General features: G+C 42.6%; 6 protein-coding genes across 6 annotated transcripts; 3 read left to right on the forward strand and 3 right to left on the reverse strand.

Annotated features, from left to right (window-relative positions):
• Window positions 1–249: 249 nt before the first annotated feature.
• Window positions 250–2,274, reverse strand: C922_03686 (lysyl-tRNA synthetase, class II; the record flags this gene model as incomplete). Its single annotated transcript, XM_008819275.1, has 1 exon — window positions 250–2,274. The coding sequence occupies one exon, from the start codon at window positions 2,272–2,274 to the stop codon at window positions 250–252; it is 2,025 nt and encodes a 674-aa protein (XP_008817497.1).
• An 827-nt stretch (window positions 2,275–3,101) lies between these two features.
• On the forward strand, window positions 3,102–3,912 carry C922_03687 (hypothetical protein; the record flags this gene model as incomplete). The annotated part of the gene is made up of 4 exons (XM_008819276.1): window positions 3,102–3,256; window positions 3,434–3,506; window positions 3,665–3,753; window positions 3,864–3,912. The coding sequence occupies 4 exons, from the start codon at window positions 3,102–3,104 to the stop codon at window positions 3,910–3,912; spliced, it is 366 nt and encodes a 121-aa protein (XP_008817498.1).
• Window positions 3,913–6,715: 2,803 nt separating this feature from the next.
• On the forward strand, window positions 6,716–15,988 carry C922_03688 (hypothetical protein; the record flags this gene model as incomplete). Its single annotated transcript, XM_008819277.1, has 1 exon — window positions 6,716–15,988. The coding sequence occupies one exon, from the start codon at window positions 6,716–6,718 to the stop codon at window positions 15,986–15,988; it is 9,273 nt and encodes a 3,090-aa protein (XP_008817499.1).
• Window positions 15,989–17,399: 1,411 nt separating this feature from the next.
• On the reverse strand, window positions 17,400–18,812 carry C922_03689 (glutamate dehydrogenase (NADP+); the record flags this gene model as incomplete). Its single annotated transcript, XM_008819278.1, has 1 exon — window positions 17,400–18,812. The coding sequence occupies one exon, from the start codon at window positions 18,810–18,812 to the stop codon at window positions 17,400–17,402; it is 1,413 nt and encodes a 470-aa protein (XP_008817500.1).
• Window positions 18,813–21,301: 2,489 nt separating this feature from the next.
• Window positions 21,302–25,637, forward strand: C922_03690 (hypothetical protein; the record flags this gene model as incomplete). Its single annotated transcript, XM_008819279.1, has 15 exons — window positions 21,302–21,371; window positions 21,497–21,610; window positions 21,870–22,113; window positions 22,439–22,692; window positions 22,850–22,938; window positions 23,121–23,257; window positions 23,380–23,484; window positions 23,621–23,738; window positions 23,840–23,913; window positions 24,122–24,177; window positions 24,332–24,519; window positions 24,699–24,869; window positions 25,020–25,127; window positions 25,252–25,374; window positions 25,527–25,637. The coding sequence occupies 15 exons, from the start codon at window positions 21,302–21,304 to the stop codon at window positions 25,635–25,637; spliced, it is 1,962 nt and encodes a 653-aa protein (XP_008817501.1).
• A 248-nt stretch (window positions 25,638–25,885) lies between these two features.
• Window positions 25,886–27,249, reverse strand: C922_03691 (hypothetical protein; the record flags this gene model as incomplete). Its single annotated transcript, XM_008819280.1, has 2 exons — window positions 25,886–26,068; window positions 26,248–27,249. The coding sequence occupies 2 exons, from the start codon at window positions 27,247–27,249 to the stop codon at window positions 25,886–25,888; spliced, it is 1,185 nt and encodes a 394-aa protein (XP_008817502.1).
• Window positions 27,250–27,291: the final 42 nt, after the last annotated feature.

Consider the following 27,291-nt stretch of genomic DNA (forward strand, 5'->3'; position numbering starts at 1 on the left):
TTTTTTTTTAACGTGGGGAACTCAATTTTTTCCAATTAACGCCCCATGTGTGCACGCGCATGAGATGGCAACGTGCAGAAAATTACAAACACCTCTTACACTGAAGAGCCGTGCAAAAATTCACAAGGCGCTCAAACAAAGACGCATATATGATTTAAAAATTTTCACAAAATGTGACACAAAAAAAAAAGAAAATATGGCACTTTTGCCGATGGGCATGTATTATTCCCCTGCGTGTGCGTCTCCAATTCACTGTGGCTTTATTATCGGAAAGGGTAACACATTTTTGATCGAACTCGAATTTGTCAGCAGCATGCACAAACGATCTATTCCTATTCCCAGGCCTCCCGTTGGAGGCAAGCCGTGCATCAGGGCGGTTACATAATCGTAATCGATTTCGCGATTGTCATTTTGTATATGTTGCATGTGTTGCATTTTTGAGCTAATTTGTTCGCGTCCTTGGGGAAATTCCTCACCAGAGGGGGTACTCACTTGGTTTGGATCCCCTCGGATAGCACCTGAATGAGCATCATCCGGAGGAGCAAACCCCCCTGTGCAAGAGATACTGCGGTCTTCAACCTTTTTATACTTTAAAGTATACTGAGAAATGAACTTCCTTTCCTGCATTAGAGGGTTAGCCTCCTCCGAGTAACCATTCGCTATTTCCATGTTCCCTATGTACGTTTCAAACCGTTCGGAAAGCTTTTTATTTTTGCTTAACGTTTTGGCCAGAGGGGAAGTATCGGCAGGGAGATGATATATATGGACAGGGTGGTTATCTAAAAAGGGTTCCACCTTTCGTTTAAAAACCTCCTGAACGACGAGTCCCCAATTTAAGTACTCCTTCCCCTGATCAAAAGTTACGTTTAATTTCTTTGCTTCATTATAAGCTTGATCGAATGACAAGTTGAGAAAATCTACACAGGTGTAATCCTTTAGTATTTTCATAAAGGAAATTTTTTTCCATCTCTTTTCGTACAAAAAACCCTTATCGATACTGGAATGGAGAGAAAATTTCTTCGCCACGGTCTTTATTAACCTCTCAGTAAATGTAATCATATATTTATAATTGGAGTAGGCCTTGTAAATTTCGAGCAGTGTAAACTCAGGGTTGTGAATGGTACTTAGGCCTTCATTGCGAAAGCATTTGCTGAATTCGAAAATTTGTTCTGAAATTCCACTTATGATTAATTTTTTCAAATACAGCTCAGGTGCTATTCTTAAATACAGAACTGAATTGAGGGACTTTAGGAAAGTTTCAAATGGTTTAGCTGAAGCACCTCCAGGGATGGACTGCAATATTGGGGTATCTACTTCTAGGTATTTTTTTTTTAGCAAGAACTTTCTAATTTCTTGTATGACTTCAAATCTAGTAAGGATTTTTTCCTTTTCTTCCTTGTTGGTTAAAATGTCTAGGTATCTTTTTCTGTACTTATATTCAACATCTTTCATTCCTTTGTATTTGTCTGGCAAGGGAAGTAACGATTTCGTTAGCAAGAAAATTTCTTCTGTGTGTAAAGTTAGTTCTCCTCTTTGTGATTTTCTAACAAATCCTTTGATGGCTACGAAATCGCCTACTTCGATAATTTTTCTCACGCTTATTGAGTTTCCTTTGCGGGGAGCTTCTCCTTGTGTGTCCAAGGGGAATTGGCTTCCCTCTCCATGTGTATCATTACCCTCACAGTTACGGGAGTTAACTCCAATTTTCGCTGCACCTGAACACGTATTGTTCTTCCCCCGGTCATTCTCCCCATCGGTCGCTAGACAACCACTCCTTTTTTCCTCCGATTTGGTTCCCCCTTTAAGCACCACATGTGCATCAACATATATTTGTACAGTGCCACTATCATCCTGTACATTTAGGAACATTCCATCGTTCCGTTTGACTGTTACTCGCCCGTATATGACATACTTTTTGTTTTCGTCCTTTTCTCCACTTTCTAAATGCCCATACTTCTTCTTCAACTCGTCTATCTTTGTCGTTCTCTTTATGAAGGACGATGGGTAGGCATCAATTTTTAAAACATCGGATAGGAGGTTTAGCTTCTTTACTCGCTCAGAAAATTCCTTTCCATAGCTCTGCAGGGTGAACTTCTTTTTTCTGTTCCGAAAGGCGCTTCTTCTTCTCCCTATTGTAAGGACCCCCTTTGCTTCGCTACTGCCATGCTTGAAGCAACTTGAGGGATTACAAATGAGAGAAAAGGACCATAAGAAGGGCCATACAAAGGACCATACGAAGCACCATACGAAGGACCGCACCATAAGAATGACCATAGTGGTACTACTAACAGGTGCGGAGTAATTCTGCCCTTTTTCATTTTTTTCTTCTTTCCTTCAAAGGTGAAAATTTCCCTTCCTCTGCGTTGCCTCTTCACTGCCACCTCTGCCTTCGTTATCATCGTCGCGTGGTTTCACGCCGCTCGGCGCAGTTGGCGGCCTTCGCTCGGTCGAAGCGCATCGCGTTGTTTCGCTGATGTAGTGTTGATTTTTTTTTTTTTTTTACCCCTTCAGAACTGCGCGAAAGGCGTGAGCGCCGCAATCCCATTTAATGATTCACACGTGTACATACATGTAGGAAAAGCCTGAGCAGATATGCCATCAAACATTCGCAAATTTTCCAACATAATACTAGACATGCCTAAAAAGGTCTCTACAAGGTAGAACAAAAAAGACGGCAAAGTTTTCACGTTTTCACATTTTCACCTGGTACATGTGATTTGTTAATCTTTTATGTGTACAAAAGTTGCAACTCAAGACTTCTCCCACGTCGTAACTTATACAACATTGTAAAAACGAAATGAATGTCGTGAAAAAAGTTCTTCTGCTTCACCTTTTAGTTGCGTGTCAGCAGGTAGTCCATAAGGCACACGCGCGTGTTCTCGTGTGCAGACAATGATAAATGAGGAAGGAACATATGATGTGCACACCAATGGGGAGAATATAAAGAAGCATCCTTAACCTTTTCCTTCCCGTTGCTGTCTTTTGTATTGGTTACGGGAGTTGGATGAACAAGCCAACAGGTCTTCACTTCGCGGCAGTGCACTACTCTTTCGTGCACAATTCCAAAAGGATTACCTTTTTTTTTTTTCCATTTTAACATTATGCAGATACTATTCGCCCGGTCGAGCAGGGCAAGAAAGGAAGAAATGAACCCCTTGAATTTTCTGCCCAGCAGTTCTTTGCTGTACCCCCTGGATTTCCAGCAAAATTGGCAGGCGTCGGAGCCCACCCCCCTTGTGATTCACTACGACGTCCCGTAAAAACATGAACTCATGTGAATACACATATATATGTAGCTATCTGCACATTAGCAAACTGGCGAGGGATGAAAACTCTCTCCGACCCTCTTCCTAACGTTATCATGAAAGCCAAATGAGTCTTATGAACCGTTTCCTTTCTGTCCCCCCGCCACACACATACCTTCACCAATTAGGGCATATGGATACAAAGATTTACTCATGTCACTTGAGTACCACAACGATTTGGAACATTATGACAAAGAAAGGGTAACAAAAGGGGATGAATCGAAAAGTGAATTCGTCCATATGTACACATATTAATACGTGGGGGCACAATTTCTCTAATGCTTTATGTGAAACATTTCTTTAGCTAGCTCGATTGAGCTGGACAAAAAAATGGATACCATATTTTCGCCTTTTTAAAGGGAGAAGTAAAAAGAAGGATCATAGAAGAACAAAATAGGCTGGAAGAGAACCTCTGGCGGAAAGTACAACTGCTCAAGATGAAGGAAAAGTGCTGAATATGAGAAAGTCTATAGAATGAGTTAGAAGCCGCACACCTCCAACAGTGACATCCGCTCGAACATTTCTTCACCCATCTTTTCCACAACTTTCTCCTTGCAGAAATTTGCAGAACGGGAACTTCTTGAGGGCGCGCAAAGATCAGATATGACACAGCCTTTTCCTTTGCAGAGCGTGGAAGCCCCATTTGTCTACTCCGCCTTTTCTCCTTTTCTTTTCGAAATTTGCTTGTGCATTGTCTTTTTCGGTTTTGTTACATTCGGCTCTGCTTTACTCCCTATTACTATCTACCTGAAACGCATACTCTCAAAGAGGTTTTAACTGTATGATTTGTTATCCCCCCAATTAGGGCTCCGCAGAAGGGTGGAAGAGTTAGATTTACAAAATTGAACACCTCCAAAGAGATCACACTCGCGTTTGTGAAGGGGGACTAAAATGGGTGCATGAGAAAAGGGGAAGCATTTATATCGTTCCACCTGTTTCATTCCTGTTTGACTCCTTTTCCTTTTTTTTTTTTTTTTTCTTTTGAAATCGGAATAGGCACATAAGTGGACGAAATGAAGAAAGAGGCGAAAGTACTGCCAACCCTGCTATGTTTCATTTAAGAGGTGTAAAAAAAAGTTTCCCCCATCATTTGAAGTTTACACGTTGTGCGGGCTGCCCCTTTTGTGCATAACGAGATGGTAGACTTTTTCAAAGATACTTCACCATAAGGTGGTTGATTTTTTTTTTTTTTTTTTTCCTTACCAAGGGGTTATATAATTTCTTAAAAAAAAAAAAAAAAATGGAAAAGAATTAATTTCCCCTTGGGGGGTACAACAAAAAAACCACTTTGAGAATTTTTTCCTTTACAAAAGGTCGACTTCTTCCTCCACATTTTTAACAGAAATAAATTTAATAAAAAAAAAAAATTTCCACATACACACATTCGTCAAGGGGGGAGGTTGTATAAACTATGCTGCGTTTTAGGTCCCTTGCAAATTTTCTTGTTCTACGTTTTGCTACTTCCTGCCACGGCAGTGTCGTTCTTGTTGCTCAATGGTGCAAAGGTAAAGGGGGGGGGCGGATGCACCTATATATATATGTACACCCTAGTACCTACGCGCATTCATGGGCAGGACTTTTTTTTTTTTTTTTGCCCCTTAAAATAGGTGTGCACTCAACACATTGACGATGTGCATACACATCCACCCAGGGTGCACATTTTGAAATGTATAGATACCGCTCTTGCAGCGCAACGATAGTTTTCACAAAAGAATTCATTTATGCCCCGGACGGGCACAAAGGAAAACAAGCGAACAGTGAATGGATATGCTTCTTAATATTTCCTTTTCTAATTGTTGTTTTTTTTTTAATGAACAACGATGTGGTGATAGGAATGTGCAGAATTTTTATGCCATTTTACGTCTTTTTTTTTTTTCAACCATAGTGTTCCCGCCCCCACTGCAAAAAAAGATAAAAAAAAAGTGTGCCTCTTTCGCGCTTGTGTAAGTATGCACACAGGAAAAAAAACAAAAAATAAAAAACACATGCCTGTGTGTGTATTATACATACATGCCTACATACATTCATACGCTGCTTCACCGTGCTGCGTGAGAAGAAAATGAAAAGACTAGCACATGCTGAGGCAGCACATGGCGGCAGTAGGAAGTGTTGCATCGCAGCGTCCCCGATGGCTAAGCAAAACGTCCAGGCAGTGCATCACCAGGGAAAAGCGTAAATCCGGGTAGGAATGAATAACGTGAGGGTGTGTGGCAAGTGGGAATGTGGAGCAGCGCATGAAGTGGGAGAAATAAGCTCAAAAAAGGAAGCACAACAGAAAGAACAAAAAAAAACAAAGAAGAACAAAAAAAAAACAAAAGCAATATTAAAAAGTGTAACCACTTAAACAAATTAAAAAATAACATAAATAAAAGACACCAATAAAAAACATCAATAAAAAACACCAATAAAAAACACCAAGAAAAAACACCAAGAAATAACACCAATAAAAAAGACGTAAACGTAAACACAAATTCACCCACAAATCTACACTCACGAAAAATACTCCCATGAAAAAATTGTTTAGTCACTACTCAAGCTTTTTTTTTTTTTTTTTTTTCTGTCTTTTTAGCCTATTTCGCAAGTACATGTTGTATGTACCTTAGCTTACTTCAACTGAGTGACCGCTGAACAAAACTTCCACGTGGAAGTTTTAATTTTGCAGCTCAGTCGAAGAGTGATCTACACTTATAAAAATATTGAAAAGGAATTCAAAAAATGTTGTAAAAGAATTGAGAAAATATTGACAAAGTATTCAAAAAATATTGACAAAGAATTCAAAAAATATTATAACCACATTGTAAAAAAAAAAAAACACTTCATTGCCATTTTTATTTTTCCACTTACAATAACACCGTCGACATTGTATCCCCCCACGCACACGAGCGGCCACTCTGTGTTGATCTAAAAAAACTCCTACAGAGGTTAACTACCGCAGGGGCAAAAAAAAACAAGACAGATCTTTTCTTCACACTACGCTACACCACACTGCAATGCACTAAAAAATTGGCTAGAAAAAAAAAACTATTTCAAAGGGGGAAACTTATGTCCTACTTGTTAACGCCCGGTTGAGTAGAAACTCTTCCATGACGTGTTTTGCACAACCATCGGGAAAAACTTGATTTATCATTCGAAAGGGAATTACATAACCAGAGGTGACAAACACTCCACTGCGACAAGTCAAGCTTAGATATTTCATACCCAAGTGACAGCGGTATACTGGAACAGGGAGGGGATAGCACTCCAAAAATAAAAAGCTACTTGATAAATCTAAAGGTTGTGATTCACTAATGCCTTTTTCATTTTTCCCCCTCCCTTCCATTCCCTTCCCGTCTTTCTACCCCCTTTCTTTTCCGTTCCCCTTTACGAAAAGAAAGAATATCGGTCCACAAAATAGCATACTCAAATTGGAGATGAAGAACAAAGTCGCAGCAGAGGTGAGCAGCGGCAAAAACCGCTCTGCACTTCGCATACTCGCGAGGAACGAATGTAATGAGAAGAGTTACCTCAGGGAGGAAGACATATTCCTTTATAGCAAGCCTATGGATTTGATTTACTATTCGGCTAAGCCCAAACCATTAAATGGTAGCCCCTCATCAAGAGAGCTGAGCATGAACCGAACGGAGCGGAAAAAGAAAAGTGATGACTTGGTGGTTACTCACATTTTGCAAAATGAGAAAAATGACGTGATCTGCGATAATGGGATGTCACCAGAGGTAGGAGGTAAAGCCAGGAAAAATGACACCAATGATGAGAAGAACATCACGGGGATGGGAAGAGAACCTGTCTTCCGAAGGAACGACTCGTTAGAGATCAGATTCCGTCAAGGGTATATTCCCCCCAGGAACAGCCATTACCAAGGTGGAAATCATCCCCACCTGAGCTGCAAAATGGAAGGTACGTCCTATGACAATGACAAACGAATGCCACTGCCAACGCAATACGGTATGGAGGATCGACTACAGCCTCTGTACCAGAAGAGAGGGGAGAAAATCCCAAATGAACAAACCAGCATCCCCTCGTCCAGGCTTATAAAAACAGAATGGACTGCAAATCATGTAGGGGGTAGGAAAAACACCCATCAGGAAAAAACGACCCATCAGGAAAAAACGACCCATCAGGAAAAAACGACCCATCAGGAAAAAGCAAGCCATCAGAAAAATGCAACCCATGATGCTGATATCAGTGCGATTCCCGAAGGAAGAAACGACTTTGTTAAGATAACGAAAGAAGTGTACGGAAGAAATAATTACTCCTTCATCGATAAAAGCCGTACACATCAGAGGAACCAGATGAATGAAATGGAAAGAGAAAAAAATGGCACCAAAGGCAACAGCGGAAGTAGCACCACAAGACACAGAGAACATTTGGCAGATTTACCACATTTTGGAACCCTATATGATAAAGGGGAGGAGAAGGATGATGATGAAGATGCAGCCTACTTCAACCCTGCCAGTGTGATGGGACCAAACGAGCCGAAGAAGAGCACGCAGCTACGAAGCCGTGTTAATGAAGGCACAGTGAAAAGGGCAAACGGCTCGACAAATCAGGATGATTCCCAAAGTGAAATGAACAAATTTAACAATACTGAACAGAGTCTAAGTGACCTAATTAGAGCGTTCCAGTTGAAGAGAGCCCAAAATTTGAGGGTTCCATCGGGGGACTTACTCGGTGTAGACAACACCGAGGATAATTACGCAGAGAATCGTAGCGCTGCTCCAAAAAAGGAAATCAGCACCCGTTTAGACAACTCCACTAATGCTAAGAATGTAAATGTGGCTGAAAAATGGGTCAAGCGTTATGAAGCACCACCTCAAGGTAACGGACAAAAGATAGAACAACTCGAGGAGGGCAAAAAAGGAGCCACCTTAAAAATGAACCACAATAAGCAGATGCTGAACCCATCGAAATGGGTTCTAAAGGATCAATTTGACAAACCGAAAAGGAGCAAGTCCGACGATAAGACGTCTCTCCTATGCAATAACAGCGGTTTGACAGATTCGATCCACACATATGGGTACGCTCATGAGGGTGAAAACAAATTGGGACCTACAGAAAAATGCGGAGAAGACCAAATGGATTACTACTACCCACCTAGGGAATCAAATATAATCGAATTTGATGAAGAGGGAGGAAATAAATATCACCTATTGAACCATCAAAACGGTGAAAGTATCGATGGCTCCTACTCTGTGCAGGAAGGAAGGCCATACGAAAAGGTGCAGTTCATCCCGGAAAACTACCTCATGATAAATAGGGAAGAATATCATCCAAGTGTAAAAATTATAAAACATGAGAAAATTATTAACAGTCAGGAGAACCTTACCTATCCTCTAATGTCTGAGTTTATGCAGCCATTTGTGGGGAGCAAAGGAGAGCTAGAAAAGGAGGACTCCAATTGTGGCTCGTTTGAAGAGAGGAAAAGCTGCCCCGATGATGACTTCGTTCACCGGAAGGATAAGCTAAGTAGAAGTATCAACTATATTAGGCAAATTAAGAGGGCCAATGAGCAAGGAAGGTATGCGATTTCGATGGAAGAAAAGGTGAAGAAGACAAGACAAGGGGAGGAGCGTGCCAGGGGTGAAGAGGATGCATATTTCTTGTCCCCTCGTTTTGGTTCACTAATTCAGGAAGAGGTGGAACAGGTGGAAGAAGTGGGAAAAACGGGAGAAACAGGAGAAGCGGAAGAAGCAAGCGAAGTGAACCACATGAGAGGAGCACCATCCTGGGGTGAGAAAAAAAAAAAAACAGTGAACCCTTTGATGTTCTCCAAGCGCCATTTACGGGAAGGGTTACTAAATAAGGCAAGAAAGCAGGGCATCTCAAAAACTGGAAAAAATGACTACGCAAACTGGGCTCTGAAAAACGGGCGTGGTGCGCTGCCTCAAAAAGTGAGCAAACAGGTGGAAACACCGCCCAAGGATAGAACAGTCGAGTTGGTGCAAAGCGTAGACCTAGCCGAAGTGCACCTGAATGGTGAGAAGACACACACACACAATGGCCCCAATCGGACCAATCGCCCCAATCATCCCAATCGTCCCACCCTTTCAAACCTCTCCGATTCTCTAAAATTGGTTGAGCTAAAGCGGAAGGGGGAGATATGCAAAAATGGAGCAAACAGCATGCCGAGCGCCAAAAAGGAAGACTCCCCCATGAAGCACGACTATGTAAAGGGCGAGAAATACACAAAAAAACAGACAAACACAACATTACGTAGGTGCCCCAAAATAGGAAGCAAAAAAAATGACACCAACAAAGCACTTAAGATAAAATCCCCCTTCATTTCTAAGCAAAATAATGTTCCTATGTATGCAGTATCAATAGGTAACGAACCACTTAAGTCGATCAAAATGGTAAAGGAGGAACGACAACAGAGGAACCAGAACGGAAGTCAACAATACGGAAACCTGAACAGAACAGGCAGAATTATCTGCGAAAGGAAAAAAATGAAGAGCAAAGATAAGTCCATCTTTTTCCAAAAGGCAGCGTCTAAAAAGGACACAGATCAGAATACTCCACTAGAAGCAACCGAAAAGGACGACAAAAATAAGATCTATAACATTCCCTCTTGTCATAGCTCCAGCTCCTATGATCACCATCCTATTCACTCCCTCGACAATTCTAACCTGAGCTGTGACTCGCAGGAGACGCAACACGTCAGCACCTTGGCCCATATACGCAAACGGAATTTGGCCAAAATGAAGGAAATGATCTCCCGCGAAAGGGAAGCTTTGAGGAGAAGCGCCATCGTTCCGTACCCCAAAAATGGTGCACGAGGTGGGAAAGACTCCAAATGGGAGGTCAAGGGGGCAGGGAAAAGGGAAGACAAATGGGAAGGCAAAAGGGAACGAAAAAGGGAACTCAAAAAGGAAGGCAAAGGGGAACTCAAAAAAGAAAGCAAAGTGGATGTGATCCCCAAAAGGGAAACCCCAAAGGAAGTGATCCACAGAAGAAACTCATTGTGCAGGACGAAGAACGTAGCGCCCATTGAGACCTCCATCTGTGGAAGGTACGAGATAGGGAAGGGTACGAAGGGAATAATGGGAGGCAACATGGGAGGCGGCATGGGGCACGATTCCGTGGGGACCCAAATGGTAGAAGCCCACAAAGCAGACGATTACAACATTAGTGCCCGAAAAGCAATTTTAGCAAAAAACACCAGAAGGGAAAAATATCCTCTAGATATAGAAGCCTCGTACAAGTGCAAGAGCATTTACATAAAAATCAACGTAGATACAAATAATGAAGAGCTACTTAGACATACACAACAGAAGTTACCTAAGAGAAGTCTAGAATTTAAGTTATTCACGACCAAATTTGTCGATGGCTTCATTAAATCAACCGAATCCAAAATTTATAAATCATCGAGTATTATCTTGCAAAATGCAGAGACTGATGTTTTTTACAACATCACTATTCATGTCTACAGCAGTGTTGTGTCTAGCCTATGGCTATATGGATCCGCTTCTTTTTATCTGACCAAATATAACGTTGAACGATTTAAGATGAAAACGCCTTCCTCCGTCACATTTAACAAAAACGGGGATGTCAGAAATGGGGTGTTTAATGCGGAAAGAAGTGCACCTAGAGGGGTGTCATCTAGCGTATTGGCCACGGAAAAGAAAGCGGAGTCCAAAAGTGCCTTGGAAAACACTTCTGAGAAGGGAAAACATGGAGAACCCCTTTTCTTTACAAACTCGGAGGGACAAAACACGCAGGATTATCTGCTAGAAGAGGAAGTGAAAGACATCTCCCTCGAAGAGCATTCTTCCAGCTCCTTGGACGATTATATTTCTTCCGACGAAAGCGACGTGAGGATGGAAAATGTAAACATCGGAATTAATTTAACAGATTCCTCCAACTTGGTACATCAACATAAAAGTGGAAAGAGCTTCCATAATGGTGATGACCAGGGGATTCCTCAAGGGGATGACCCCAACGAAAGAAACGACTCTACGCGCAACGAAGGTGGCGTAAGCAGCTCTACCTATGACGAATTGCTCCTAAATTGCCACGAGATTAACAGAAGCAAAATAACGAATGATTTCCAAAATGTTCGGTGCGGTAAGGGGGACGCTCGCACATCTGGAGTGGCGACCAAGGACACATCTAACGGTGAGGAAGAGGATAATCTTCTTCAACATGATCACATAGGATCATCACGCGAACAAAAAGACCAAAGTGAGCAACCAAGTGGAAGTGAACTTCCACCAGTGGAAGAACCCAGTGAGAGTTACATAACTGCAACCGTTAAAGAGGAGGATCACCGTTTAGAAAAATCCCTCCACTATGACAGCTACTTAGATGAAAATAGCGAAGGGAATTTAAAATATACCAAATTTTTGACAGAAAAAGGGACACATAATATAATGCCAGATTCGACGAAACTGCTTTCAAATTCTTCACTAGTTAAAGAAGACACAACTTGTTGTTCTTTTATACTTTCGAGCACCCCGTCCTTTAAGGATGGCCACGAGAGTGGCAGCAGAAGTGTAGAATCACAGAAGGGAAAACCACCACCTGCTGGGGGTTCACCCCTCAAAAGAGACAAGAACAATTTCAAAACAAATTTGTTCAGAAGGTGTGTGTTTGGCGCCGCGACAAATATTTTCAGTGAAGACGAAAAATCCTCTAACGTGGAGGGACGCCTTCCGATGTTGGGTGCACAAAAAGAAAAGCTAGCACAGATAGGTCGCGTACTAAGTGAGAAATGGACAGAAGATAAAAACGAAAATCGTATGACCACTGTCCATGACGTGGAAGGCATCCCTAACGAGAATAATGCACACACGATTAAGACGCACCACTTGGGGGAGTTAACCCGTGCAAATTTTCCCCCAAACGGGAAGGACACAGCGGGAGACAATTCGAGAAGGCACCTTCATAACAGCTTTGTACAAATCCCTTCTATGGAAAAATGGAAAAAAGAAAATGGTCTGAGGAATGACTCGTATCTATCAAGCGGACACCCACAGCTAGCCGAGAAAGGACCCAATTCTACATCAAACCTCGTCTTCTCAAGGGATACATTTGTGTACAAAAACGAAAAAGTAGATGCAGGAGGGTTGGAGGCAACGCAGGAAAGAGATGAACAAAATGAGGTGAACCTGTTGAGCGAAATTAGAAATGCCAAGAAGAGTAATGATGAAGACTTCCCCCATTCGAGTGACCTCTTCATATCTGCCCAGGTAGAAGCAAAGCAATACACAAGTGGATCGGACGAACATGGACCCGTTTCCGGGGACATCCCTTCTCATGATAAGGGAGAAGAACTCTCGAAAGGTAATTTCCCAGCCGACAAAGCTTCCACATTTAGGGACGAGGTTGCCAAATGGAGTCAGCCCAACAGGTCCGATGCTAGGCACACGGTCGACTCCAACTGGAACAGATGGATTCTGAACAAAAATGGAAATGTAGTCAATAAAACAAGTGCTCCTAATGGGATGAGCACGCAGAATAGCATCTCGAATGGTAAATCGGTTCACAAATCCGACCCATGGATGAACAGAGGTTGTTACCTGCCACAGGGCAAGTACGCTCTGCCAGGGGCGTCTCCTTACAAAACAAACGAGAGTAGAAGCGTCGCCATGTACAATCCGATGTCCAACCCGGTGTGCAATCCGACGCATAGTGTCATGCCAGACAAGTTAACAAAATTAAAGAGCAAAAACATACCAGTGCAGTTACGCACACGTGCGGCGGAGGGAAAAATGAAGTGCGCACATCACCCCTATTTTAACGAAACCAACGGGATGGTAAACTTACCAAACAGAGCTTACTTTCTTCAGGGGAACAATACAGTGGGGCATAAATTAGGCAGACATTTTGAAAATAAGTTCGCCCCAATTGGGGAGGAACGTTCGTCAAGCGGTTTTCGAAGCGGTTTGCGAAGTGGCCTTCCAAGCGGCATTACCAACGCGGCGGAAAAAAAAATACACAACTCAGAGGACCTATTGTACAAGAGCAACAACTACAAAAATGTCCGATGTGCGCACTGGGCTGTGGACGTCCCACCTCTTTACAACACGGGTAAGTCTGTCATCAGTAAAGATCGGTATGTGGAAATTCCCCACTACACTCTGAGACAGAATTACAATGGAGCGAACTGTCCAAGTAGACCCACACAAATGGCTACCAAACAAAATGCCGAAATGTATGCAAAAGAATCTGCACCCAAAATTATCCCGTGTGAAGACAGCATCACGAAAGATACAACGAATGATGGTATAAACCTACCTCTTAGAAGAAACAACCCTGAAGAGGACGGGTTACCAATTGTGGGGGCATTTCTCCACAACGAGGAACCCAAAACGGCCGCAAATAATTACCCCTCAAGTGGAGGCAATGACCCCCATAGGGACCTTAACCAGGCGGGAGATAACAGCTCTTACAAGAAAGAACCCACTCCCACGTTCCAGACGTACGTCAATGGGGAAATAACGGACTGTCTCCAAGGGGGGGCCGTATATGGGAAGGGGGGATGCAGCAACGGTCAGAAAAGCAGCAACCCGATCAGCAGCGGAGAGCAGAATATGAACCCACTCAAAAGCGGACAGCAAAATATCAACCCACTCAAAAGCGGACAGCAAAATATCAACCCACTCAAAAGCGGACAGCAAAATATCAACCCACTCAGCAGCGGAGAGCAGAATATGAACCCGATCAGCAGCGGAGAGCAGAATATGAACCCGATCAGCAGCGGAGAGCAGAATATTAACCCGATCAGCACCGGACACCGGAATATCAACCCACTCAGCAGCGAACAGAAGAATATCAACCCGATCAGGAGCGGACAGCGGAATATCAACCCACTCAACAGAAGCTTCCCCAATGGGACCCACACTCCAACAAACAAACTCACTTCCACCATGCAGGGCAGCACCGACAGGCACCTACGCCAAAACGGCTCACCAAACAGCCGACCCTCACTATGCAACCCCATTGTGGGAGCCAACATGCCCAGAGTAAACAATAACATTAAAATGTTCGCCTTTAACGAGGAAGGCATAGCAGCTCACCTTGAAAATCAAAAAAAGAACCAAAACCAGGGAAAGAAGAACCACCTTTACCCTTACATGCAACAAAGTATGCACACCTATGGTACACGAATGCCAAACAATTTTTATCACTTCAAAAATGGATCCTATGTACCCAGTTGTACTCCTCCCGATGATGTAAAAATGAGAGCAGCATGCCTAAATCAGCATGCAATGAATAATAATCAAACTGTTTTAAAAAAAAAAAACGAACATTATTTGGGAAGGGCTGCGCCAAAACCCGGCATGTGTACCTATACACCATTTGGGGATAATCCATATGCTCCACAAAATAGTAGCTTACAAGAACAGCACCTCAAAAAAGGTAGGTTTCTATATACCCAAGGATTGCCAAATGTAGCGACGGAAAATCCGTTTTCCCTTTTTAAAACGAACGCAGAGAAGTTAAGTGGCGCTGTAAGGGCCACTGCCAGTGGTAACTTCATCCCTGTTGAATCTGCGGCACACCATGTTGATAAAAATGTGCAAAGCAAAGTTGGTGCACATGCCCCCTGCGGTCACGCCCGTCGGGTTGTGGTTCCTGGTAGAGCGGGACAGTTCCCTTCCCCCTACGTTCATTGGCCACAATGTGCACCTCATAACGCGCTTCACATGTTACCCCCCAACGCGAACCGCAGTAGCCCCCAAATAAATATACACAGAGAGAAGGACAACCCGAGTGGCATTTCTCCCCCTGATTGGCGTAGTTCCCCCTTCAGTGGCTATAGCCCCCAAGGAGCGAGTCTGATTAAACGGAATCCCCCAAGTGAAGAACAGAAAGTGCAAGCTGGATATCCCCTCAAAGTTTTAGCCAAGCAGCCGAACCCACTTGGGGCCAAACTAGCCAGCTCGCTTGCATCGCCCAACAAGGTAAAGGGGAACACACACCGAGCAGTGACTTTCCTCGACGAGCCTTTGATAATAAAAAATGACGCCCATCACGATGGTGCACATCAAAATAGACCATTTCAGTATGGCGTGCATGAAAATAACCCATTTCAATATGGCGTGCATCCAAATCAATCCCCTCTCGAGAGTGCCTCCCACATGACTGGGCAGCACAAACTAACCAGTGATGAAAAACTCAGTTCGAGTGCCAAAGCAAACATTCCCCACCAGCCAAACAAGTGCATAGAATGGGAGAAATCCGAGGAAGCACCCAAATTCGATCTAAAGTACAACGAAATCAATTTTAAAAGCCTCCAGTGTATAGAACAGACAAATGCCCAGTTCGCGGATCACTTATATAACATGGCCAAAGGATGCGATACAGCATGTTCTGAAAGGGAATATACGTACGCAGATAACATGTGTGTGAAGCGAGAAAATTCTTTGGAAAGAAACAGAAAATTTTCTCCCTTCTTTGGATTACGTAATAGTGGCAATCATTCAAATACAGAGGATCACGCAGAGTGCACACAGAAGAAAAGTCCAACAACAAAATCGTTTCAGTTGAGTATTCAGCTGGGAGAACGCGAGTGGGGGAAAATTAAATTCACTTCTGAAGATATCCTTGATGATAAGATTAACAAATTTATTGAAAGTAATAACTTAAAGAAAATCTTCTTATCTCCCTTGCGAGAAAAATTGAAGTACATGTTGCAGAAGGATGTGTCCAAGTGGAGCATGAGCATTACAGAGATATTGTGAGAGGTACCTCTGCTTCAGTGCAATTCTGTCACGAATATCAGAGTATGCATGTCTGTAGCGTGATAAATGTAGTTACATTACTCGTATGAGTACCCGTTCCTCTCGCTCTCCCCTTCTTAGGTGGACATTTTTGTCCTTCCCCCTTTTTGAAAGCCTTTCGAAAATGTTTTGAATATTCGCATCCGTTATAAGTGGTAATATTCTTATGGCTTTTTTTTTTTTTTTTTTTTTTCTACCTTAATTGTTTCTCCTTTTTGTCTCAGTGTGACCAATCATTCCCGCATGTGGGAGAGGGGCCAATTCGACGCGCTGTTTGTGTCCCTTCCACGGCATATGTAGAAAGACCCCTGCCTTGCCCCTTTGCGTCATTTTTGTTGTTTTTTCTGCCCACCGCAAATAGAGCGCTTACTCGTAACGCTCACATTGTTTTAGTTACACGCAAGAGGATATTTACAACTTTGAAAAAACCCAAACAGAGCAAAAAAAAGAAAAAAAAAACTCCTATTTTTTAGAAAAATTGCAGCATAACCCGGGAACCCCCCCTCACGCGAGCTTTTCAACTGCCATTTTTCCCTACCATGTGTAAATTTATTTGGCGCGCTGGCTTCTCACATTGCAGGGCTGACTATGCTTTTCTGTTCGGGTCAGCTCCTACTTGGTTTATTTCCCTATTTTGTTTTTCCCTGTTTTGCGCCTCTTAAGCGCATTGCGCAATTTTGATAGCAGTTGGGTACCCGCTGGGTAGCGGCTGAACAGTGGATCAATACCCGTTGTACGAATTTCCGAACATTTTTATGCTCCCTGGACCGGCCGCCACAGGCACCACGAGCACCCGTTGAACGGTAGGCAAATTAGAGCAAGGCGCTTTCATCCGTTTGGTTAATTTTCTACTGGATTGTGTGTTTAAATGGGGAGGTGCAAAACGATGAGTGCGCAGCAGGTATGCGCATTTGCGATAAATGAGTCACTTGCGGACATGTGAAGGAGGGGAAAATAAACTGATGTGTACTTTCGTGTGTGACTTTAACGATATGCACCGCGGTGGTAGATACTACCACGGGTGCGGTGGGGGATGCACCCGTCGTGATATCGTTCGAATTAGCGTGGAACGTACTTTTAAAGAGGGTTGTAAAAATGGATAAATGGTGGTGGAGGGGCTATTAAAGAGACGGTTAAAAAAAAGCCTCTTAACGCGCCGCTTAACGTGCCTCTTAACGTGCCTCTTAACGTGCCTCTTAACGTGCCTCTTAACGTGCCTCTTAACGTGCCTCTTAACGTGCCTCTTAACGTGCCTCTTAACGTGCCCCTTCAAATGGAGGAAAGCGGGGTGGGCATGCGGTAGACCCGAAAGGGAGGCAGCCGCTCCCACGCGGTTACCACGCGGAGCAATCTTCCACCGCCTCAAATCTCTCTAGAAACAGCCCTGCTCGATGTACGACTCCGCAACCTTCAAGAAGCCGGCAATGTTGGCCCCCGCCTGCAAGTCGTACTTATCCTTTGTATACTTCAAAGCATTTTCCGAACATGCCACGAAAATATTTTTCATAATTTCTTGCAGCTTCTCATCTACGTCTTCCCTGGTCCATTTCGTCAACTGAAAATTCTGCGCCATTTCGAGTCCACTAATGGCTACCCCCCCAGCATTGGCAGCCTTGGAAGGACAAAAGACGATTTTATTGGACTTAAAATAGTTAATGGCGTCGACAGTGGATGGCATATTTGCTCCTTCACCGATTAGCATGCATCCATTTTTGTGTAAATTCTTGGCATCTTCAAGGTTTATTTCATTTTGAGTAGCACAAGGGAAAGCTAAGGTGCATGGAACACTCCAAGGTTTCTCATTTGGAAAATAACTGGCTGTTGAAGAGTGCTTCAAATAATCTTTAATTCTTCCTTTTTTCACCTCCTTCAATTCTATGATAAAATTCAGGTCGCTATTTGTGAATCCGTTTGGTTCGAAAATGTATCCATCACTGTCACTTAGGGTTAGGACCTTTACATTCAGTTGTAGTAATTTTTGAACACAGTAAAGGGCTACATTTCCGCTGCCACTAACTACTGCTGTTTGTTTTTCGACTGAAACGTTTAGCGATTTTAAAACCTCCAAAACGAAGTAGACTAAACCGTAGCCTGTTGCTTCTATTCTTAAGTTGGATCCTCCCCATTTCACGTTCTTTCCTGTTAAAGTACCATTAAAATGATTCGCTAACTTTTTATACTGGCCGAATAGGTAACCTATTTCTCTTCCTCCAACTCCAATGTCCCCTGCGGGGACGTCTGTACATGGCCCTATATGTCTGTACAGCTCGTTCATGAACCCTTGGCAGAATTTCAGAATTTCGCTATCTGATTTTCCCTTGGGGTCAAAATCCGATCCTCCTTTTCCTCCTCCCATGGAAAGACCAGTTAAAGAATTTTTAAAAATTTGTTCAAAGCCCAAGAATTTCACAATGGATAAATTTACGGACGGGTGAAAGCGCAGTCCTCCTTTGTAAGGACCAAGAATGCTATTAAACTGAACTCTGAAGCATCTGTTCTTGCGTTGGATGCCACTGTCGTCTATCCAGCACACGCGAAATTGGACAACGCGCTCAGGCTCTGATAGCATTTCGATGATGGGAAGATATTTTGGTTCTTCCATAAAGAGGGGTTTGAGTGAGTAGAGAATTTCATGAAAAGCCTGCAAGAATTCTACCTGATTGGCATCTAATTGCTTTACCCTCTCGTATACTTTGTTCATTTCCTGCTCGATCAGGGCTTCGTAGTTTCCCGAGCTTTTGTCCACCACCAAGAACCTCCCCGTCGAGTCGCGCTCCTTTTGCATCTTGTCAGGGGGGGGAGGAAATGGGCGTAAAATGGTGCGAAATTGGCGAAATAATGGCGTGAAATTGGCGTAAAATGGCGTGAAATTGGCGAAAGAATAGCGTGAAATTGCCGTAAATATTTCCGTAAAATGGGCACAAACTGGCCCAGCGCTGTCGTAGGAAAAAAACTGCTCGCTTAACTGTCTTATCGGGAAAACGCAGTTACAGCAAGGGATTGAAAATGGCAGGGTTCAGGGTTAAAAGGGCTTATGCGCAGAGAGGTTAAGGTGGGGCAACAAGTGTGGATGTGTGTGCTCATTTACATGTAAAAAAAAAAAAAAGGAAAAAACATTCGAAAGGGAGGAATTGAATTGAGCAGATTGGTTGGAAAGGCGAAAATATCACTGCAAGAAATAAATGTGTTGGAAGAAAAAAAAAAAATGATGAGAGATGAATGATTACTTATGAATGGAAGAGCAAAAATACAGCATGGAAAAGGGCCGCGTGAGCTGAGCTCTATTTTTCTGTGTCAGTATTACCGCTAGACAGTTTCGCAGAGGGGGGTACTTGTTTGTTGCGGAATTATTTTTGCACTTGAAATTTTGAGTTGTCCTTCCAGCATGTAGACCTTTAACCTTTCACATCCAAGTGGGTATGTACATACGTACGTGCGTGAGGTGTGTAACATGTGTAGTTTTTTTTTTTTTTTTCTTCTTCTTCTTAAAAAAGTGTTTACTTACACACTTTGGAGAAGCATGCAAACGATGCAAAATGTACCGCGTGCAATTGAGCGTTTACAAATGGATCCATACAAATGAGTGCTTACAAATGGACGCTTACAAAGGCGTACTTACGAATAACCACTTAGGCATAGGCCCTTACACATGTACCCGCTAAATGCGAAGGGGGAGACGTGACCAGGTGGCAGCGTAATCGCGCAAGTTAACCCAATTTGCCAGCGTCAACAATCTGGCGCCTGTATTTAACCCCACGCTGTTTTGGGGGGCCAGTATATATTTGGAATAATTCATATGTACATATATATTTCCTTCTTCACATGTGGTGGCCTCGAGAAGGAACACATCTTTATGTAGAAAAATGCAAAGTTAAAAAAAGGAAGTTAATTTTGACGTCCACTTGTTAAAATGTGGATTACACCTTTTCATTTCGCTGGTCTTAGTCCTCTGAGTGTTTCTCCTGCAATTGCACAAGTTGCTCAACGAATGAAAAAATCAGCCAATGTGTCCAGCAATGATGCATTGTGTTTTTAGGCATATGCCTTTATTATTATTATTTTTTTTTTTTTCAAAACTCCTCTTGCGTCAAATTTATTTTAGCACGTCTGTGTGTTTTTGCGCTGCTATGTGCTGCGTTTGAAGGCTGCTCCTTTTTGCAGTACAGTAGAGTGTATTACATTTTTTGTACAATTTGGTCTTTTTTTTTTTTTTTTGGTAATCCTTTAAGGTTAGAAGAGTTCCCCATTCATGAGGGTAACTTTCCTTCCGCCAGTGCACTTGGAATGACGAGTCACTGTTTTGATAACCCCTCCCCCGCAGAGGCTGGAAGTAGTGGAATTTTATTTTTCGTGAAACGGGAGTATCGAATGTGTTTACACTTGGGGTTGGGCTTTTTCATTATGCTAATTAAGAACCCAGCTAAATGGAATTAAGCGGCAGAAGAATTCGCCTGACACGGGTACCCCTAAACTGTTTTATGCCCACTTGCTGTGTTTCCGTGTGGAGGGAGCACTCCTGCATAATCCCTTCGCAGTACCTGTCTTGGCATAAATTATAGCCTTCGTTTCAGTAGAACATTCAAGGAGATACAATTTTCTTGCGCATGTGCGTGAATCGCAACAGAGGCACACCTCGATCCTCCTTCCACTTGGGGCCAGAAAAAGCGCCACATTTCTTCCTTAAATTTTTTAACTTTAGCAAAGTATTTTCATTCTTTCTGGTTCCTATTTATAATAAGACAGAAAGAAAAAGCTAAGGGGCGAGGCGGAGGTTGTTTTAAGGAAAAAATGGATTAGGGTTGCACGGCTGTATCAACACATTGGGGGGTCAAGTGTGTCATAACTTTTCGGGTCACCAAAAATATTTTGAGTCAATTTATCAGCTGTGAAAAAAAAAAAAAAAAAAGACATCGAAAAGTGTATCTACAAGGATTGGTAAGTGGTGAACAACCGTTCGTTTCTGTCGGCGCCTAGGTCATTTTGTTTTGTTCCGCTTTTCGTGCTATACTTGTTTATTTTATTATTTTTACTTTATTTTTTTTTTCCGCGTCCCACACGCTTGTTCGATAGACTTCTCAGTTGGACGAAAGGAAAAAAGGAGATTCTCCAAATTTCCATGTGAATGAGCGCACGTAAATAAAATTGTCTCGTAAAAACAAACCAACTTTGCATTCACAACGGGGGGGAACACATACCAAGTGTAATATGAATCATTAAAGTACCGCATTGCTATTTAGTTTGTTTACCAAACAATGAGACCTAATGTGTGCTACAATGAATATGCTGAACAAAGATACCATTTTGTTAAAAACGAAGAAATTAAAGAATCTATGCGAGAATGAGGGTAAGGGCATCACGTGCGTGCTTGGGGGTGTACATGCAGGTATGCAAAATTTCCCCCTTTGTGTCCTAACTAGACGAAGGCATCATTCTCCTTTTTTTTTTTTTTTTTTCTTCCCCCTATGATAGAAAACATAAACAGTCAACATTTAAAGGCCCTAATAGAAATATTAGAATACTTCTTCGAAACATACAATGATTTTTTTCTATCCTCCGTCGTGTGGGAAGTGGTTGATAAAATGAGTAATTTTTTCATTATGTTTGTTTGTAGTGTGCTAACCTGAGGCACTTCCGTTTTTGTTTTCCCTCTATACAATTCGTCGACTTCTCTATTGGAGAAAATGTGCAAATGTAGTCACTACATGTGAACACATTCAGGTGTCTATGCTTCTGTGTGTATATGTATGTATTCATGTATATATGTATGCTGCGATGATAAGGCGAGATTAACTACACTTGGTTCAAGTGAAAACTTGCTTTCCCTCATTTCCCTCTCTCATAGTCATACTTGAAAACACCATTGAAGAAAAAAAGAACATCGATGTGGACTTAAGAACCTCCATCAAATTCTGCGAATTTATTTTCAACAAATTAATCGCGTACACGAATTATGAAAGTGACAACCTGAAGTACTTCTTCAGCTTCAGTTTTTTGCGGCGCCACCTCTGCTCCGTGTTAAGTTCGTTTCTAAACTGTAGCAGCTCGTCCTTCCGGAGGAAAGTAGAGTCATCCTTCACGACAGATCTGTAAGGTTCCGGGGCGCCTACATATAAGTATATACATGTGCATTTCTGTTGGCGTAAGGCCCTCCAGGAAATGTGGCCCCACATCACGGCCACCGTGTTACATGTCACGGAGCATGGATGGGTCTAGCCGTCCCCGAAGCACACGAAATGTGATCAGAAGCACAGGACGAAACGTTGCGGGTTCATCCGCCTCCTCCCATGCGCATGTACCAGCAAACATTCGTGCTACCCCACCACATTGGGCAATCACATTCCGATTCTTCCTCTTCACGAACCACATCTACACAACAACTTATTCCCACCCCCCCCTCCGTTTCTTCGTCAGATTAACCCTAACAAAGCAAATCTTCGAAAAGATAAAAGTCGAAAATGATCTGGAGCTGAAGGTCTGTTATACAGAATTTTTGTGGAGGTCCTTCAGAAGGATCGACTTTGCTACATTCAACATCAAAGGGTTGCATGCAAATATAAACACGTTAGAAAAGTTGAAAAATTTTAAGATTTTTAAGTTCGATGAGGAGTGCATAAATTGGCTCAAGGAGGAAAACTACATGGACAGAAAGATCGTCATTGAAGATGGTTAAGAAGTTTGTTTTTTGTTTTGTGGCGGGTGGTGGTGGTGTTCCCACGATTGGGCTTTTGTTTGGAGTCTCCACAGGTTGCCTTCGCACAGAATACCACTTTTTCGCGCTTCCCATTTTACGTTCCATCCCTTTTTCCCACCCTTACTGCTTAGGACTCTTCACCATAAGGGGAAACAAAAAATACGTGAACAAGGACTTCATCCTCTGCTACTTGGGGAAGTGCTCCATATTTTTGTACTACGTACTGTCCACACGCCGCCAGGCGGAACAAAGCGAGAAAAGCGAAAAAAGGGGAACGTAGCGGAATAGGGCCAACGCAGCAGAGATAGCTGACCCGAATAAGTACACACACTCATGTATACCTGTCCATATTTACATGCACATACACATGGGTGTATTTTCCCTCCCCACTGGCTACCACAGGACAACCCCGAAGAAGATGAAAAATGCAAAATAGAGGTCCCATACTACCACATAACTTCAGTACACTTTGAGGGCAAAAATGTATTCACCCTGGACTGCAAAGCTATAATAGACCAGACGAACATATTCAGCCTGTGGTAATGGCCATTCGCCGATCCACCCTTTGGGAAACCTCCCCACAGCTGCACCGCCCTTCCACGTCACCGCGATACCACTTCACTGTGATACCGCTTCACCGGGCTACGGCTTAACCACTCAGGGGGCAAGACATAAGGGACGCCGTCGACTACGAAAGCATCAACAAGTTCAGTCTATCTCTAGACATCAAGAGAAATTCGAAGGAGGTGAGGAGATTCCTAGACAAGTAAGAAAGCCAGGCAGGAAAAAAAAGAAACAAATCACAAACTGAGAGAGCACGCAGAGGCAGATGTGCGTAAGTATGATCCTATGTGTGAAAATTTCTTCTATTCCTTTTGTATTCACCTTGCTGCTCACATAAGAGTATCCGTGAAACTAAAAAAAGAGGCGAAAAGAAGCAAGAGGGAAGATCACCAGACGAGGAGTCGTCATGATAAAAAGGAGAAGGACGACAATAGTGATGGAACAACTGCCACTAGCGTAATGCCAAAAGGGGGATAGAAAAAGAATAATAATAAATCAAAACGAGAAGTACCAAGGGCAGACATAAATCTCCCTTTCTCTCTCTCCTTCTCTTTTAGGAAAACAACGCAAAGGAACAACTGGACGACCAGCTATTCTTATCTAATGCATCTAACATGAACCAGGACATAAAGTAGGGAGAAGAATGTTCCATTGAAGCGACGAGTGTATACGGCTCTACTCACGTCTGTGCAAATGAAGGGGAATAAAAAAAAAAAAAAAAAAAAAAAAAAAAATTACATAGGGACTCCTGATAGCACATCATACCAAATGTGCATACGTCATGTTGATAAATTTCCCCAAGTGGAAAGCCACACTAACAAATTGATTAACCCTCTCAGCGACAAACAGGCTAGACATGGTGCAGGGAAAGGAGTAAAAGCGTCAAAATGTGACGGTTAGCGAAAACAAAGTGCGCAGATTTAAGACCCACCGGGGGGTACAGAATTGTGGGTATCCCGTTGTACCCCAGGCAGTTTCCTCAACGAAGGAAAGAAATCCTAAATGTGGTGGACACGTTATCGCATGCTTGCTACCACTGTTTCACGCAGCAGAGAAGAAGAATAAGAAAAAGAAAAAAACAAAAAAAAACGAGGCAAAGAATGACAAACTAAAATATGAGATTTCGTCAGATGAGAAAAATTATACGAAGGGGTACAAAACTGAAAGGGACTTGAAGAAAAAAACGGAGAGTGAAAGTCCTCTCGGGCATTACAATCTGGGTGCAGACACCTCGGAGGTGCGCCAGCGAATAAATGGAAAAAGAAAAAAAAAAAAATGGCTGCTTTTTCCTTAATGCCTATAATTATTCTGCTTGCGTTTGCCAACATGGCCATGAGGGCATAATTAATGAATATATCACCTACATGATCCTCCGAAGGTTTTCCTCAAAAACGTCGCCCCCTTCCCGCTGTACAGGCCCACATGGGAGGAAAAAATGCACAAGAAAGGGACAGCGACACCGAGGTGATAATCCAGAAAATTATATCCCGCCATAATGAAAAAAAGGAAATTTTTAAGAAGGCCCTGAAGCAGGGTTTTTCCGACGCTCTCAACGAAATAGACAGCAACATTAAAGCACTGGTCGAGGTGCGTGCCGTAAAATTAGCTGCACCACAAATGGGCCAAAATGAGACGCGGCAAAGTGGTGGAGCAACTGGATGCGCCACCTAACTGTGCCAAATTGTGAACGCACAAAAATGTTAAAACACAACGTTACAAAAAAAAATTTCAATGCAGAAACAAAAAAGTAGGCGGCACGAATTTCACAAAAAATATGAACAGAAAAAAAAGAGAATGATAATAATTATGGAGAAGGAAATAAGCATGCTGACCAGGGAGATAAACGTAACGATCTGTGTCACGGAGCGGAAGTGTGGGCTCCCTCAACGTGTGTTACCCCTACACATATGCGCATGGTCACCCCTACTACATACATATATATAATACACATGCCGCCCCTCCAAAACAGGCTTTAACCGACTCCTTGAAGAAAATTGGCGTGAACAGAAATGAAGTGCTAAAGCTGCATGAAGAGGGGAAGTCCATCTTATCATCCAGCGAATTGTTACAAAAGAGTCAAGCAATTATCAAGGTATGTATTCATACATGTTGTAAACGCATCCTTAGATAGACACAACATGAGGGGAATCCTTTTTTTAGGAGAGCTCTACTGGGTAGATTGCATGCCGCATACGTACTCATGTGTGTGATGGGAAACTTCCTATTGTCCCTTTTTTATTACAGAAGGTAAAAGAGAATTTGCAAAAAATGAATAGTGACATAATTGGAAAGGAAAAGGAGTACAGCAAGCGAAAGAAGTTATGCTTTAAGGCCTTGGCCACGGCGTATGAATAGCTGACAAGGGAAGATACTTCTTCACACGTTTCATTTTGGAGCTTCTACCTTTGCGCAGTTGTCCATTTTGTGGGATTCCTTTTAAGGTGGCGCCCTTAAATGGGTAGTTCCCATTGCATATGCCATTACACGTTTAGGAATTATGTGGAGCTGCTCAGTTACTTCTTCTTCCACTACTACTTCTTCCACTTCTTCGTCTTCTTCTTCTTGTACTCCTTTTTCTTTTCCTTCTCGTAAACGTTTGGGCCTCACAAGATGATGCTCTGTCCCGGCTGTAATGTAACAAAGTTAATTTTTTCCTTCCGCTCATGTTCGTAGTCTGCCAACCGATTCGACAGCTCCGTGGTAGCTTCGTTGTAGTTTTCCCCGCCTAAGCAGAAAACGTCCATGCCCACTCCCAGAGAGGCTTTGCTCTCCAAATCGAGGTGACTCTAGGGGGAAGAGGAGCAAAATGGGGAAAAATATACACATATATGTGTGTACATATCGGAACGCTCCGATGTGTACATACTTGCATGCTCACATGGGTACACATTTAAATGCCCATTTACACGTGGTACGCGCATCTCGTGCTCATCATGCCGCATAGGAACGGCGGAGGACTACTCACCCGTATGGCCTCCCCAGGAGACATGTGAAAATGGGCATATAATGCACTGGGCTTGTAAATCCCAATGGGCAAAATGGACAAATCGATGGTTTCCCCTTTTAAAACAGTGTTCACATAACTTTTGATTTGCAAAAAATGGTTCGAATACGCAGAGTGGCCACTATAAAAAATGGCCGCCTTGGTTTTCCTATCATGGATTAAGAAGGATCCCGGAAGGTAGACATTTTTGTCGAAAACATACCGATGGCTATTTGTCAAGGTGGGCAAATAGTAAAAGGACAAATTTTCGAATTCTACTTTGTTAAACCAATTTAGGGGATACACAACAGGGAAGTTCCTTTTAAATAAATATCTTCGAATGTTCATACCACCAATAACTATGCTGTTATCTCTGAGTACAATTTTTTTCAGTGTACTTTTGTCCATCGTGTCAAATCGGTTGTTGCTTAGCAGGATGAAGTCAATGCTCGGTAGATGTTCGAAGCTTATTCCTGCCTTTACTGTTCTTTTCACGCCCACTAGGTTGAAGAGACCAATTCGGTTAGACAATACTGGGTCTACTAAAATATTGAAGCTGGCGCTTTGAATTAAGATACTCATGTGCCCAATGTATATAACGTTGAATTTTTCATTTTGCAATTGTTTTTTTTTTTTTATTTCTAGGGGTGTCACGTAGGAAATTCCTTCTGGCCATATGGCGTTCTTCTCTTCGATCTCGTCGTCATTTTTATGCTCTCCATTGTTGCCAGTGGGAATTCCTACATCGTGGCTGCTTCGGCATGTCAAACCGAACTTGTCTGCTACCCCCTTGGTGCTGCTTTTTTTTAACCTGTTTTTTTCTATCACATTTTTGCCCCTCAGCAGTGTGTGCAACAGGGGAGAGTAAACGTAGCGGTCCAAATAAAAGAAAAAAAACGCCGCCTTCTTTTTTAAAGTCAAATTTGGAGTTAAGACATTGTTGTGGGTGTAATAGGGTACAAGCATGTTTATTATTTTTTTCATTTGACCCTTTTTTTTTTTTTTTTTTTTTTTTCTTTCCTGGGA

Source organism: Plasmodium inui (genome assembly GCF_000524495.1).
Source record: "Plasmodium inui San Antonio 1 unplaced genomic scaffold supercont1.16, whole genome shotgun sequence".
NCBI classification, from domain to species: Eukaryota; Apicomplexa; class Aconoidasida; order Haemosporida; family Plasmodiidae; genus Plasmodium; species Plasmodium inui.